Consider the following 16,114-nt stretch of genomic DNA (forward strand, 5'->3'; position numbering starts at 1 on the left):
GCAAAAGAAAAAAGATAATGTTGTATTAGTCTACTTCATTAAACTGTTAACTCTATTGTGTGAGTCTTATGTAACACATGTGTAGGTACTGTAGGCTGTGTACATAATGAAAATATATTATGTATATATTATGATATTTTATCTGGACACATTTCATTTAAAAATAGGCTTGGGAATCTGCACACGACTGTCATAAACCCTATGGAATACCAAATACATTTATTTAAAAATATATATTGTATTTTCCTTTCATAACTGTTCCCTATTTTGCAACTACTAACCTGAACCTTTGGTTAAATACTGCCATGAAATAAATAATAATAATAAAATAATAAAACTGCCATGTCATTTTAAGGGGAAATAGGATCCTCCTAGATTACAACAATGCCACTCTTTCTTTCAGATTGCTAGGTTATTTTGATTGAAACCAATGGCCACTTTTTGTAATTCTATGCCAAGACGGTCTGTTTCATTATGACTGAATGACACTTTCATTTGCCAATATTTATTAAATCCAGGAGTCTGCATTATCAAAACTTACATCTGGAAAAATGTTACATTACACTTTGCCTCTAAAGTCAGCATACTGTACATAACAGTCCACAACTAAATACTGCAAGTTATAAATTAATACAGATTTATACTTAATTCTTCCTGCACTGTATCTAAAAAGTGTAAAAATGATGAAATGATGCTTTCACAAAAATAATATCTAACCAACAGAGAAATAGCTGCAGGAAAATTAAAAACATAACATCAGGTTCCTACCACATGTTTACACAAGCTAATAAGGAAATGTCATCCACTGATCTCAATATCACAGCATACTACGTAGGACACCAATACAATTTTGCAAATTATTTGGCAGGTATGATTAAAAACATCCACTAAAAATACCTATACATGATGCCAAGATTGAAAAAGCTGAAAAGATCATTTCAGCTCATGGCTGGCAAGCATGATTCCACCGGATGTTGAACAAGAGCAACTCACACTGCAGGGTTTCATTTGCATGATAATTGTCTTACATGGAGTCTGCCTCTTCACAAGAGTAAGCTGAACACTGGGTAGCTTGATTTGGTTTTAATCTCAAAGTTTTTTTAGGTTGGATGTAAAATGAATTCCTTTGTTGTTTTCCCCTTTTCCAAGTAGCGCTATTCTAATGGACCCACTCATGCTTAAATTGCTGTGCTTATACAACAAGCATAATGATACTCCCTGGTGCTTCCTTAAGACCATGTTTTGAGTACAGACACATTAGAGGAAATGTAAGCATTTAACAGAATGTCACTCACAAGGTTATTGCATCTCTTGACTGCTTGCTACGCACTTACATGTTGCTGACCAAGCTACGAAACACAATCTCCCACAAAAGCACGTGGACTGCTATTTTCAGGAATTCCACTCACATGTTGAAAGGATATCCAGGAGGTTTGACTGCAAATTAAGCAATTATAATCTCCTAAATGCATGTTAATTTCCATGCAGTACACCCCAAATTATGTTAAGAGACCAAAATAAACCCACATCTCAAAAGATTCTTGAATGGCATTTCTATTAAGAGGTTTAAGGACAGCGAGAGAAGGAAACTCATAGCTAGTTGACTTCCAAATAGCTATGTCAGAGCTTTCACTAAATCCCACAGCAGCTCTTTTTGTTGTACCTAATGGATACCAATAGATACCTAATAGATAACAAACTTTCAAAACAAATATGAAAAAATTCTGAAAAAAAGTCTGAAAATATGACACTACATAGCATAAATAAGAAGCACGTCAGTCTTTACTGCAGTTGTACATAGACTAGAGTCAACCACTTTTATTCTTCCTCCAAAAAAAAAAAATCATTACTATTTGCCACTCAATACACACTTGCAGAGGTTCAAGGGAGGGTAACTAGATTAGACTTTTCCCCCACATTGTAGTGATGCATTTACACTGTACCTGTACTGTGGTGGGGGTGCCCCCATTGCCTCACACGTTATTGTGGTCTCTTGGTCTGGGGAATCGATGGGGAGAATCAGGTCACTGGGTTCTGTCTTCCAGCTTGGGCCATTGAACATTACTTCCTCTGCAAAAGCTAAGTTGAGGAAACAAAAAAAGTGAGATCCAGGATATGACCTTTTATTGCTAGCAAACTAATAAGCATGCATGCTCACAGACACTGCAGGAATATACAGTATAGAGCATCCAGTTTGTCAGACCATTTGAATGTGGGTGATCTATTCATTTCTCATTAACTATAGGGATACCATTGCTTCCTTCATTAATAAGAATGTGGGAATGTGTATGTGTGTGTCTACATTTGTACATCTCAGTAGTGAAGTCGATAACGTGTATTCCACACTTCAGAAATATAGTTAGCAACAACTAATTTAAGAACACTGAAGTGTGTCAGCTTGATAAACACTTCATTAGGTATTGGGATTAAACCTTTTTTTGTCTTTGATCTAAATATGAGACAAGACTGATTGATAGTTTTGCTTTAAATGCAGGTGACCTAAACCATAAATTTTGGTTCTTGTAGCCAGCATATCACTGCTATGTTTCTTTAAGAAACTCAGAGTAGGTAACCTTTAAAACTGCATTTACACCCATTTCAATTCATGTAAACTGTCTTTGGTGGTTTCTGAATTTGATGGCCCCATATCATCTATATTCACACTGCCTTAATAAATTATCAAAAATCTCAATGCACCTTTTCTCTTAAAGAAGGTAAAGAAAAAGATATCTGACATCATTGTGATATACTGTGTTCCATTTTGCCATGCAGCTACTGTATACATGTACAGCCCAACTGTCACTCATGAAATGAATAAGAACATCATAAATATTATTCTATGTAAACCAAACTAAAAGGGTCACAGCCTTTTGATTCTGAGCGAAAAATGTAATTTGCTGCCAATTGCTTCAAGGAAACCCTAACCAAGCAGCAACAAAAACTGCACCATAAGAATGACGTGTTTAATTAATCATCTGATTAATGCTAAAATAGCATTTAATATTCTGGGGTAGCCAATGAGTTACCTATGTTTTCCTTTTCATTTTTGTCTGTTTAAAACATATGCAGGTAAAACCCGTCACAAAAGAATTATGAGTATCTCTGATTGAGGGAAGCTATGCTGTTCATCAAGTGTAACTTGCATTGTGAAAGAAACCATCTGACTTACCAATGGGAAATAAACTAGACAATATCATAAATTCAAAGCAGAAGAGACAACAATACAGTTTTTTATTATTTTCCTTTTTTCTGGAGGATGTTTTCTTTAGCCCACTTTAGTCACTACACTTCACAATTAAAGACATTTTCTGTATGACATTTGATTTGTGTCTTCATAGCAGTGATAATGGTGATGTTATCCTTAAAATGTCATTTCACAGAATATTTCCTGGGTTTACACTTTGCATCATATAGATACATTCAAATGAATTCAAACACCCATAACCATGCAATTGAATGCACATACGTACTTCTCTCAAACCAATAAGGTCAGGATCTTCTAAATCACTGTGCATCATGGGACTGATATGTTAAATTGTGAATATATAATCCCAGTGTGGTTCATCAAATGATTTGCCCAAATGTATTTTCATCCTACAACTGATAATTGCATAAGCTTAAAACTACAAGCATCAGTTATGAGTAAGGGACATGTGAAATTTCAAAGGTATTGTTGCAACGTCATACAATATGGCTTCCATAAAACTGATGACTTTTATTTTTGTTTCAGCAGTCAAGTTCCACTGACTGCTGAAACAAAAATAAAATAGAACAAATAACATATTCACTGTTTTTGCTAATGCAAAGCTTTCATTGTGTGACAAAGAACACAGTAGATGCTATTTGACTTAGTCTAGCAGTGAGTACATCTACCCTTAGACCTAAACATCTGAATGTCAATGTCTGTGTTGCTTGCTTGAGAAGCATGCTATAAATTCTCCACCTCCCCCTCTGTGGTCATCTTCGGTGGGAGAAAAAACAGATTTGTGTTCAAATCCCAGGTGGACCAATTGGCCACAAGGGGAGGAAAGGTAGCGGTTTCAGCTATACATCCATTCCCGGGATCCAGATAATCATCTCTGACATGTCATCCACAGGAACAGGGGTGAAATCTCAGCTGCCTCGGAATGCAGCAGAATTCAAAGTGTCTGTTGCCAAAAGCTGGGAGCATAGCCGAAGAGGAAAAATGCAAGAAGCTGCATTTAATCAGTTTAACCTTGTCAATATGAAACATAATTTGATTTCCATCGTGAGCCAGAAGGGACATTCTTTATCAGCTCCTGTCTTATAATTAACATTAATGGAGTTAATTGAATCCATCAATCGTAAATGACTGCAGTTTTTTTTCTTCTTTTTTATTTTACTACAGCCCTTGTCCATACATCCAGGCCAACAGCATAATTGGATGTCTCTCAACAGCATTATTGAAAACATTCAGCAAACACATACTTCATACGTTATGTGCACAATATTGATTGTAGCTCATGCTGTTCTATTACTAACCTAGGCTTTCTCTGCAGCATGGGATGTTTTTTACGGTAAACAAAAAGTCCCACCAGTCTTATTTCTTGCCATTTGCATCTAGAAATAATGGGAAAAGCCTAGAGGGTTCGAAGCAAGGGTAACTTGTTATTGAAAAGAGAATGACATCCAGCAGGTGCTAGAGTTGTATCACCTCAATGTCAAAAGGGATTTGTAGCCCTTCTACTAACTACATACATGCTTTGATGCCCATTCAGTTTGTGTCTGAATGCTTTCAGTCTGCTTTCCTGTTTTAACATTGAATTTGTGCAGCACGGAGCGTACTCATTCATGATTAAAGAGAGCAATACGTATGTACTATGAACATGCTATTATATTAAGCAGACCTTTTTTAGCCATCACTGCAACAGTGTGATTATGTTTTTTTTTTTTTTTTAATAGTTTTTTCTTCATTTTAGTCCCTTGCCTTAAACTGGCTACCTGTAAATCTGACCATATAAACTAAAGAAACGTCTATACGATATATACCATATATATAACTATATATATAGTGGACCATGTTTTGCAATCATAGTTAGCAGTTTGCCACCGAACATATTGAACAATCAATGGATCAAAACTGCCAAGTCATTAGAGGGGAAATATCTCTTCAACAACACATAAACACAAAAATAAAACAAAAATATCCTTAAAAACAGCACTGGGATATGGTTTAGTGTTAGAGTTAGGGTTTTAATTACATTCAGAGATTACTGGAAGTGTAGTGACAGATTAATTAGGGAGGTTTTGCTTAGTTTCGACTTGGCCATCTCGATTGAATCCAGTGGTTAATGCAACTAAAGCAGTAATATCTGCATTGCTGCTAGTATACTATTGTTATGTAAATGGATGATAATGGTCACTAAATATTTTTTCCTGTTATGTTAGTTAGGATTATTATTCCACGTCTTTTAACTTTCACCAACTGTAATTCAAAATTAGCTATCATGTCATGAATAAGGAAAAAGTAAAAAAAGAAAAAGAAAAGTTTTTCTTGTTCACTCTAATGTCAATAGTGGGTTTACATGGAGACTATGTTATTTAATTTATTGACACAAGTTTCTTGCAGCTGTCTCCTTGTGGAAGCTGCTCTTCAGAATGTTTGATTTAAGAATCCCTGATGCTTCATGCTCCCGTAGGTGGTCTAGAAAGATGCCAGGAGAGCACTGTTTGATAACTAGGTCAATATATTCATGCTATCTGGCTGAACTGTGAACTTGGTCAAAGCTTTACAAAAGCTTTTAATGACTGGATTTTATGATTCGGCATAGAAAATAATCTCAGAAATGATGATTATGAGGATGATTATGATGATGATGAATTGCATTTACTGCATATTGCCCCTTTCACCCAACACTCATACATATGCTGCTTATTAGATTATCCATGATGATCACTGAAGCATAACATTGCACACTATCTGTATAATGTGGACAATGTACTTAACAATGGCAAAAACAAATACATTACTTATTAATACCTGATAATATTTCTGGCTGCCAAGCTAAATTGTATATGATGTTAATTGACACCAAGTTAATGACTGTCCATTAGTGAGCTAATTAGATGAGGGGGGTACATGCCTATGTGCTGAATGGTGCGATATATTGCATGGCAGTATTGACAGACATGTTTAACACCTTGACACTGCGGTACATTATTTTATTAATATACAGTTATTTGACCATAACTATTTTGTTGTAGAAATGATTTGTAGTCTGTAATCAGTTGTAGTAATGATTCCACCAGTGACTTGTATTACTGTATTGTACTCCTCTTGTATTATCTTTATGTATACTTTCTTCAAGATATTATAATAGATAACAACTGCATTTTATTTATCACATGGACCAACTTTATGAAATAACTGGTTAAATTTTCAGCTACCTACTGTGGGAACAGCCTTGGTTAGGGGACTTCAATAATTACAGAGTAACTGACATACATCTCAGTTTTGTGAAGACTGATGGAAAAGACAAAAACAATTCCACGTGGCAGAGAGCAGCTGGCATGAAGGAAGCTTTTTGCGATGGGACCCATATTTTCCTAATATTTTCCCAAAGGGAGCTTCTTATCATTAGACATCTTGTTCCATGCCTTTAAAAAACAATCAAACAACATTTAGCCCTAAAACAGTTCAGAGCTTCCACTAACCTTCTGCTCCAATGATGGTTTAAAATTACTCTTCATTACAGAATTGTACTTGACACTATTGTTGTAAGACGGCAAATTAGAATTTCAAAACCCAGATGATTAGCAACATATTGCACTACACATAATCGATTTTGTAGACTTTTTGTGACTACACAAAAATGCTACTTAGTTAAGATTAACATTTCAATCAGTTCTAAATATCTTTCCATGAAATGGTGGTTATTTCTCCTCTTTTGAGTTATACTATAAACAATAATAGAGAATTCAAAAATGGAAATCATTTTGTAATTCTTCCCTTAGACCAAAAAACATAAATGCAACATTCTTATATAGCTGTTCATTATATATGAATGACAATCAAATTAAACAGAACTTAAGCCAAAACTCATTTTCTGCTTCTTTTAATTAAATAAGCTTATGAACAAGCGGTGGATACAATAAAGAATATGAATTGCTGCTACCATCTCACTGGTTTTTAATTGTGAAATAAATTAATAAAGAAAACATTGAATCTATATGTTTTACTTTTAACTTGTCCATTATTTTTACTTTTGAACTTCATTCATTTTATTCATCCAGTATGCTTCCTATTGGTTACTTACATACTGAAGAGTCCCTGTATTTTATTCTAATTTAACTATGTTTTGTGTAGTTAATATTTATTCTATTGCGGGGAACCATACTTGCCCACAGGGAAAATTTAGAGCTATTGATTTTTTTTTCCAGCTACACAGATAGTAACAAAATTATGCATTGTATTTACCGCTGTGAAAACTGACTGAGAACTGCAGTTTCCTCTCACTACCTGATCCAAAGTAAAGACAATCTTCAATATATTTGAATTAAGAAGAACTGAATAAACAATACTGAATCAAACTGTGAATGACAGAAAAAAGTACATAAATCAGGGGAACACCTTCTACTTAGTTCAATTACGTTTGTGTTGCACTGAATGATTACTAAGTTCCATTAGGCAACTTATGTCTTTATGCTTTGTTATACATTACATAAAATCTAATAGAAGCCAAACTACACATGATTTGCATACAAGTGGAGTGGGATAACATTTGATTTTGGTTCAAATGAAACGCATCAATTGCATTGCGAAGGCTGCACCAATACTTAATAAAATCATGCGGTAAACAAACTGAAAGGTACAAGGTGGAGCAAACATTAGTAGCTCAAGTGCATTACACAATATTAGTAAATTACGATATCAAAACAGTGTTGCTCAAAGTGTGCTGGATATATGAGCAAAATGCAAGTATTCATATTTACCATAATATTAGTCAGCAATCCACCACTGAATACCTTAATCCAGGAGGACCATTGGCATTTGAGTCTATTTTTGTGTCATATTACACATGGACATAAAATTTTTCTACATCCATTGCTTTTATTCTAATCTATATTCATATCTACATCTTTTCACATTTAACGATGTCTACAAATATCTACACATAAATAGATATTTATAGATTATCTTTTAAGCATACAATATATTCTTAATTCATAGTTAATGTGATCATATGTTGATGAGGAAATATCTATATGTATTTGATAACACCATATTGCATTTCCCAGATAACCCATGGTGTACATAGCAGGCACGCCATATAGATTTAACTAATTTTGTTTTGTGTTCATGCTAATTTATAATGTAGGCACCAACATTGCATGTACCAACTGCAGCACAAATGTGCTTTTCTTGCATAATATTGTTACCAAACCATTGCTATATAAAAAAATATCACACTTAACCCTAAGATCAATGTAATGGAAAAATCAAAACAAAGGTATTGCATGGAATCATTGTTAAATCGAATGAATAGTAAGATATTTTACCTGCGAGGCAGCCAATGATTGATAGCAGCACAAGTCGTTTCCATAGTAACATCATCTTCAGTTGCCAAGGGCAAATAAGACTCTCATCCAATTGCTTGTGAATGGAATGCTTTTCCCTTGAATACAAGACTCTTAATCTGTTGGAAAAGTAATTATAGACATAATTAAAATAAGACATATTGAGCCACAAATAGCAGTCATTTACTTTACCAAAAATGCTTGAAATTTGAAACTAAAAACTCTACTTTCGTACAACTTAGACATTGCTTCAGTCATCTTGCAAAAGGGGTTTAGAATGATAACCAAAATCAGTGAATAGAGGGGAAATAGCTCACTTACAAAAAGGAGAAACAACCTTCAAAAGAGTCAAACTCCACATTGTGTTATTTTGGCTAAATTCATTTTAGTTTGTGCATTGGTAGGTGCAGCACCCTTTATCTATTTACACAATTCTATTCTATCTATTATTTCAAAAAGATAATCCATCGTATGGTAAAACAACATGCTTCACAATGCCAGCCCTCCACAGTAAATAGCTGTGCTCATTAATAGACTTGAAATGCCATATTTAGGAACTAAATCCATAGAGGCCAGCTCTATACCGTATGTGCCCACATCCTCCCCCAACATTCTTGCAGAAAGAAGAAAATTGTGGATTTTATTTGTTTGTTTTCTGCAATGTTTTTTTTTTTTTACCTGGCCTTGTTTTCATTTTTCCATTATGTAGACAATAGAAGATATACATATATACATATATATATATATATATATATATATATATATATATATATATATATGTATATATACTGCAATCACTACATTGCATGATATACAACCAATGTATCTTTTTTTAAAATGGTGCAAAAACACAGAACCATATTAAAATGGAAGAACAAAGCAAAGGAAATTCATCGAAAGAGAATTTTCCATTTACACAGCGCCATAAAAAGTGCTCTGAATTATACATTACTTGTCAAGCTGGGAAACAAGCACAAAACTGCTCTACAAGACGAACAAGAGGGCTGGATATTATTGACCTCAAAAGCTACTTTTCTCTGCCTATTAATAGGACCTGACTGCCAACCTAAATACAGATAGTGGTGTAGCCATTTAGTATTCTGCTGTGCAATACTATCTCTCATTTGGAAAAGAAACTAAAAAAAGAAATGGCTTATAGTCATGAGAATACATGAAAGATCATGCAGGAGATGCTGAATTGCAACCCAATCTTTCAGTCATTTATAAGGGGAATATTAGTGTTGGAAGGAGAACTAAGGCACGGTGAACTACAAACTACGGAAAAAGGAAGCCAAGTAGACTGTGGTCAGTCTTGAGTGCAAGGTTACAGGATGCTCTATTCTTTAGAGCTTTCAGTCATGGATTGTACAGTAATTGTCATATCACAGATGAAGGGCGGTTAGTCTCGCTGGGGTGTCCAACTCCAGTCTTGGAGGGCTGCAGTACAGCTGTTTTTCTCAGTGCTCTGTAAATGACTAACAACCTCAGAAATAGGATCTGTTCAGCTATTCAAAAAATCAGCTAAATCAAGTGGTTTGTTGCATAGTTGTAACAGTGTTATGTTTTAACAATACACATGTTCTGTGTTTGTATATCACAGTTGAGGAAAATTATTTAACAATGTGCTGCATTCCACAGAAAAAGACCCAGTTTTAACTCAACAAAATGTATGAATAACCTTTGACACAGACCACTCTACAAAAACTTTTCAAACAGGCCATTCTGTATGGAGCCATGGGAAATGCAATCACTATGTTCAAGATAGCATTTGCATTATAATCAACACCTGCCTGATGGTCAAGTTTAAAACACACTTGGTATGAACTTCTATATTTCTAATGTTATTCTTATTTTCCAGCAACTCAACAGTATTCAGCATTTGATGTTCCTCAGGCAAATTACACATGGTGGCAAGGACTTGATATTATCGTATCAAATAATATTTCTACAGATTTGTGCAAATGGAAAAATTGATCATGTTCACATGACATATTTATAGGACTTCAATGACAACTTAAATGCTCTTTCGGTTGTGAGATGACAGAAAGAATTTCATGGAATGAATATATTACATTCTACTACACTTACAGCTCTTGCTGTCCAAGCAGAATAGATTATGTATGTGAATGTGCAAAAAAAGATTAACATTATATTTTTCTTCACCAAATAATTCCTTGGGGAGACTGTGCTAACTCATAACTGTCAGTGGCCCAGCTCTTTTGCCTGGAGTGACTGTAAAGTCTTCTCACTTAACCCTCAGTGTCATACACTGCCAGCCCTATACATGAAGGGAAGGAAGGGCAGGTCTTTCTTACACCAATATCAGATGAGGAATTCAAATGTACTGTCAATCTCAAGACTGTTTTTCGGCAGTAAGATGATTAATTCTTCCAAAAGGCAAACACAGAGAAGTTGGTATAATGTGGGTCCAAAAGCAGTCTTTTGTGAGATATACCCATGTTACTACTGACATGTCACTCATATTTCGTTTGCACTATCTTCCATGTTTAATTTGTGAAAATGGACAATGAGCTTTGGTGCATCTGAGTGCTGTATGTATACAAAATGCACAAGGTTAAAACAAGGACTGAAAAGGTACAATTCTAATGTCTGTGACTTCTTTGGCCCTGCTACCCTCTACTAATAAGACATTAATGCTGTCTACTGCCATGGCTGCTGCTCATTCAGAGAATGAGAAACTGAGTGACTGAGTGAGTGATGGACAAGATTACTTCTAGACCTACTCTCTCCAGATTCTACATAAAAATCTAAATATTTAGATATTTAGATATATGATTTATTTTAATAGTGTAATTTTTAAACAGAATTACTTTTAAAAATTCTTCATGTCTCAGGGTGATGCACTGTCAATAAGCAATGCACTGTTATTTTATTCCCAAATGAGCAGACCAACTTGATCTTTTATGTTATGATTTTAGAGTGGGCAAACGGGTTATGGAGATGATAGGATTCACTTACACTAATGCGAGGGCTTGCATCTGGCTTTGAAATGTAGCCATAGCCTGCAGGAGGTGCCCCTCAGATTCCTGCATCCAGCAGCACAGTGTAAAGCCACAGGCCACACAGACTCAGTCGAGGGATGAACTCTCATCATTTGATTATAAATTATATCATCTTCAGGCCAATCCTGGCTTTGCATGACAGTCCTGGTGCAAGTAATTATTCCTCAGCTGCTGTAATTGCAGACACAGTGGGGTCTCAGAGTGGATTTCCTACTGCCTTTCAAGTTTATAGGGCATATTTCGCTACTGTAAATCATGTCAAATGGGATTACATGCTTTAGTTCTTCTTCTTAAAAAACAACATTGTGTGCCATGTTTCTCTATGTATCTGCAATCCTATTGTGCAACTAAAAGTTGCTGCCTGCCTGTTCTACACTATATCATAAAATTTCTACAGGGTATGTAGCATTAAAAATAAATAACTCCCTGTGTATGCTTTGCTGTCAAAATGAGAATGGGATGCCGCTTACTTTGTGTTTCACAAATCAGAAACGTAGAAGACTACAAAACACCCAGAACTGTATGTAATTACTATCTATCATCCATTTGGCTCTGTATGATATTGGTATCCATTGACTATTTGAGGTGATATGTTGAATACAGGGTTGTTCTGCCAAATGTAATGAGGCATTACAGTTTCACCTCAACAATAACGGAGTCTAATGAAAGTCTTTTTGGCAGAACAGCTTCCACAGTTAATGAGACAACTCCTTGGTTAGTAAGGCCATTGTTTGACACATCATTGATAGGGGAGGTGGTTAAAGCTATCCGTTCTCCCCGGAGATCTTACATAATTGCACAAAGGCTAATGCGGAGGAAGGGAAAGAAGCAGGTTGCCAGAATAACATGTAAAGACAGGACACATTTTAAAATATAAATGACAGACTGAGTAAAGGCAAGAGGAAACATGGTGTACAAGTTCAGTTGTAACAACACTAATGTACACATATCAACCAGCCAAAAAACTTTGCCGTGAAGTCACTGTGATAGAAAGATTATCTATACACTGCGTTTACATTGCCTGTGCATCAAAAAATGACCTAACAAACACAAAATATTTTTAATGCAGGCCTGATCTATTACAATAACCTGCCTCAGAAGCAATTAAACCAAGCTAAAGCCCCATTCAGTCAGTGCCCAAGACTGAGAGATGGAGTGTGCTTGTCGGTTACCATTAAAATGATTGCACTCAGCTGGAAAAATTCTCAGCATGTTATCGACCTGAGAATGACAGGGTTTTAGTCCTGAAGTATACCCAGATGGCAAAGACTTGGTCAACGCAGGTAATTAGCCCTCAATCACTTGGATATGCTCCACAGATTCCTCCAACTAGCAATCTAGCCACCTACAGTAGAATGTCTTCGACTACATGCAATGTTTTGAGGTTTAATCAAGGGTGTACTAAATAGGATTATGCAGAAATAGGGCCTATGTTTCACACGTATCTTTACTATGAAGTTTAAAACAGGAAGAGGTGGATTCGACAGACATCAAATGGATGGCTGTCTATCTGTATGACATATAGACTAAATTAATCTCTATGATCACAAATTAGTGCAGAGATTCAATGAACAAGACCAAGAAAAAACAACATTCTTGGTGATTTTATTAGAGAAATATCTACAATAATCATTATTCTGTAACATTTGCAAACTAAAAAATGTTTTGATACTGTTTTGCATTTCATGTAAATGTAATTATCCAGACCTTCCTGCCTGGTATTTCAAGTGCTTCTGCCATGAAAGCACACAGCAACATTAAAGCTCCATGAGTGACTGATCGACACGTCATCAGGGACATTAATTCACCAATATGATAACAGCTGAATTTGACTGACAAACCAACCGTGACTGACACACACACACACACACACACACACACACACACATACATAATAACCATTATAGAAAACTGGATGGGAACAACATGTAATTGGCAAAATGCAACAGCAAGATAACACCTGTGTGTTGCTACAATAGCATGAATAACATGAAATATTCATTTCTGGCTTGCGAAGACTCACAAAGCAACAGAACGATGATATCACGACAGCTGGTTGTAAATGAACCATACAGATTTCATCAACAATGCATACACAATATACATTTTTGTTTTACATAACTGAAAGACACCACAACTGGAGGCTGAGGTCATTTTTTTATTATTTTTTAAATTAATATATTTTTTGCCAAAGGAATTTCCAGCATACTGTTACATACACTGCCTCTGGGTTTGTTTCATTCTATACCCAATACGGAAGACCCTCTGAATAAACAAGGTTGAACAGTTCACCTTGAAAGAAAACCATGGTCAATGACCAAACATCAAAGTTCACAGGATGAGAGAAAGGGGTGTGTTAAGGATATTCCTGAAAGTCCACGCTTTAATCTGAGAGTTGACTGAAACCCTGCAGAATCCTCTCATGCATCTGAGAAGCTGTAACTGTGGAGCTAGGATGGAGTGAGTGCACTTAATACAGAGCGGAATGAGAGTCAGTGATCCATCCCACTACATCATTATCATAGTGGCGTGTCCCAAGACCCCCAGCCCCAGGGCCATGACTGCATCACTGTGCCAAGGAGGTAGGAAGAAGAGACCAAGCAGTATAGAACTCTCTCTCTCCAGCTCTTCCTGTTGAGCCCTCCACATTCCCAGGCACATGATTTTGCCAAACCATGGTTTGGTCTTTTCCCCACCGGCGTTAAACTGTTCCAAAGTATCTCCTAACCACTCAGACACAGTGAGAGGAAAGAGACTACACCTGCCTTCTTATACAAACTAAAGCAAAAAATCCTAAAGCAAACACTACACTATAGTGGTCAAACATGATTCCAGAACACTTTGCACCAGAACATATCTGCATATTATGTTGGCATCTTATGTTTGGTTGTGCGTCTAAGTCACAAAATAAGATAACAAAGTACTGAAGTATACCTAGAGTATTATTAACCACGAATGTGGGTATTAGGGGAGGGAGATGAAAACGTGTTCCCTACTGAGCGGCATATTTTCAAGATGTGGATGTGCTAACATATTCATTTCTGCTGCATTCAGATTTTTTTTTCCCATGCAAGCCACCAGTAATCCTACAATAGCATTTGCCAGTCTGAGAAGGCACATATAGACTGACAGAAGATTAGTGTCAATTCTGGAGGATTGTTGATAGTCTCGTTGAGAGCTGAGGTGAGGCAGTTTTTGGCGACAGATTATAGATTCTCGGAAGAGGTGTCAACGCAGCGCGCGCTGTTATGCCGCTGAATCTCACGCACAAAGCAACTACTCAAGACCCCTAAGTTTATTTCAAAGAACCCAGTACTGTGAGAAAAGGAAAAAGGGGCATAATAATTGCATTACGTTTTGGATGACTAATCGAACTAATGGAAATGTTGAAAAGCAAAGAGCCACAGGCATCACCTGCCCATATCTTTAGGGGGCGGGGGAGGGGTCATCGAAAGTTGCATGCAGTAAATAGCAAAACGGAATGTTCTGCCTGCACTGACCGCAACCACACAACAGCCCCGTATGGAGTTCTGCCCTAGATGATAAAATAAGCCACAGCGAGATAAATCTCCACAGCCTCAGGCGGCATTACGCTGCTCCTCGCAGAACATCATATTGGCATTATATGCATGACATGGTCATAACCAACCGCATCCGCAAATGCCTGGTGTTCCTTTTGAGAGACTTCATTTTTAACAAGCACTGACTTCTACCACATTTTAAGGAGATTAAAAGTTGCCAAGGACGAGGGGACTAGTATATGATTTTTGCACATTCCGTCTATTCAGACGTTATAGCTCAGTGTATGAAATCTCATGCAAAAGGGAACTTTTGCCATTGCCTACAAACCCTCTGTATTTTACGTTGCATTTGAACCACTGTGGGGGAGGTGGATTACGAATACCGTTTAAAATGCAGGAATACCCACATGAAAAATCTCACATTTGAATGAAATGACAGAAACCTTTATACTTGAACGGTACACATTCTTCCAAAGGAATTTGCGGAAAATGTCCAGCAGCAGTAACTGTTCCTTTGCCACTGCTTTATTAGGCTACATTTTATAAATACACATCTTTAAAATATTATGTAAAAATACTGTTCCGTCGGATCATGCCACTTCATCGTACGGCATATTTCTCACAATACAAGCAGATTTACTGTTACTTACCAACTGCTTAGTGAAATGCTGTTTTCCTCCCTTTTCATTAAATTAGAGGTCCAAGCTTTGAGTTGGTCATTGATCCCACAATTTCCATGAACTGAGCAGGACCGGTGCTAAAGGCTGTCTTTACAGATGACTGGTAATGGAAGCATTTCCTCAGTTGTGTGAGAACGCTCAGTTGGCCAGTGAAACGCAGTCCAAGGCAAGGATCCGAGAGTAGGCTACACCAGCGTCCACAATTCGGCAGTCAATGTGCACCTCTGTCCAGGAGACAACGCACGAAAATATATCTTCCTTCTCGTTTTAAGAAAGAGAAGCCTTTCTCTCTGTATTCCCCGAAGCACCCACACAATTAGCCCACGAATCACAGAGCCCCCTGCTCCGGCGT

The 16,114-nt window shown here is 36.5% G+C and overlaps 1 protein-coding gene across 1 annotated transcript in view; it reads right to left on the reverse strand.

Moving 5' to 3' along the window:
* Nucleotides 1-15,799, reverse strand: part of cntn3b (contactin 3b) — a 61,237-nt gene extending 45,438 nt beyond the window's left edge. Inside the window, exons 1-3 of the mRNA XM_036530763.1 lie at nt 15,733-15,799; nt 8,521-8,657; nt 1,944-2,079 (exon numbers count right to left, since the gene is read on the reverse strand). Coding sequence (XP_036386656.1) covers nt 1,944-2,079; nt 8,521-8,575 — 191 coding nt within the window. The 5' untranslated portion in view covers nt 8,576-8,657; nt 15,733-15,799. The remainder of the gene's footprint in view (nt 1-1,943; nt 2,080-8,520; nt 8,658-15,732) is intronic.
* Between the last annotated feature and the right edge of the window lie 315 nt (nt 15,800-16,114).

This window comes from Megalops cyprinoides, chromosome 6 (assembly GCF_013368585.1).
Source record: "Megalops cyprinoides isolate fMegCyp1 chromosome 6, fMegCyp1.pri, whole genome shotgun sequence".
NCBI classification, from domain to species: domain Eukaryota; kingdom Metazoa; phylum Chordata; class Actinopteri; order Elopiformes; family Megalopidae; genus Megalops; species Megalops cyprinoides.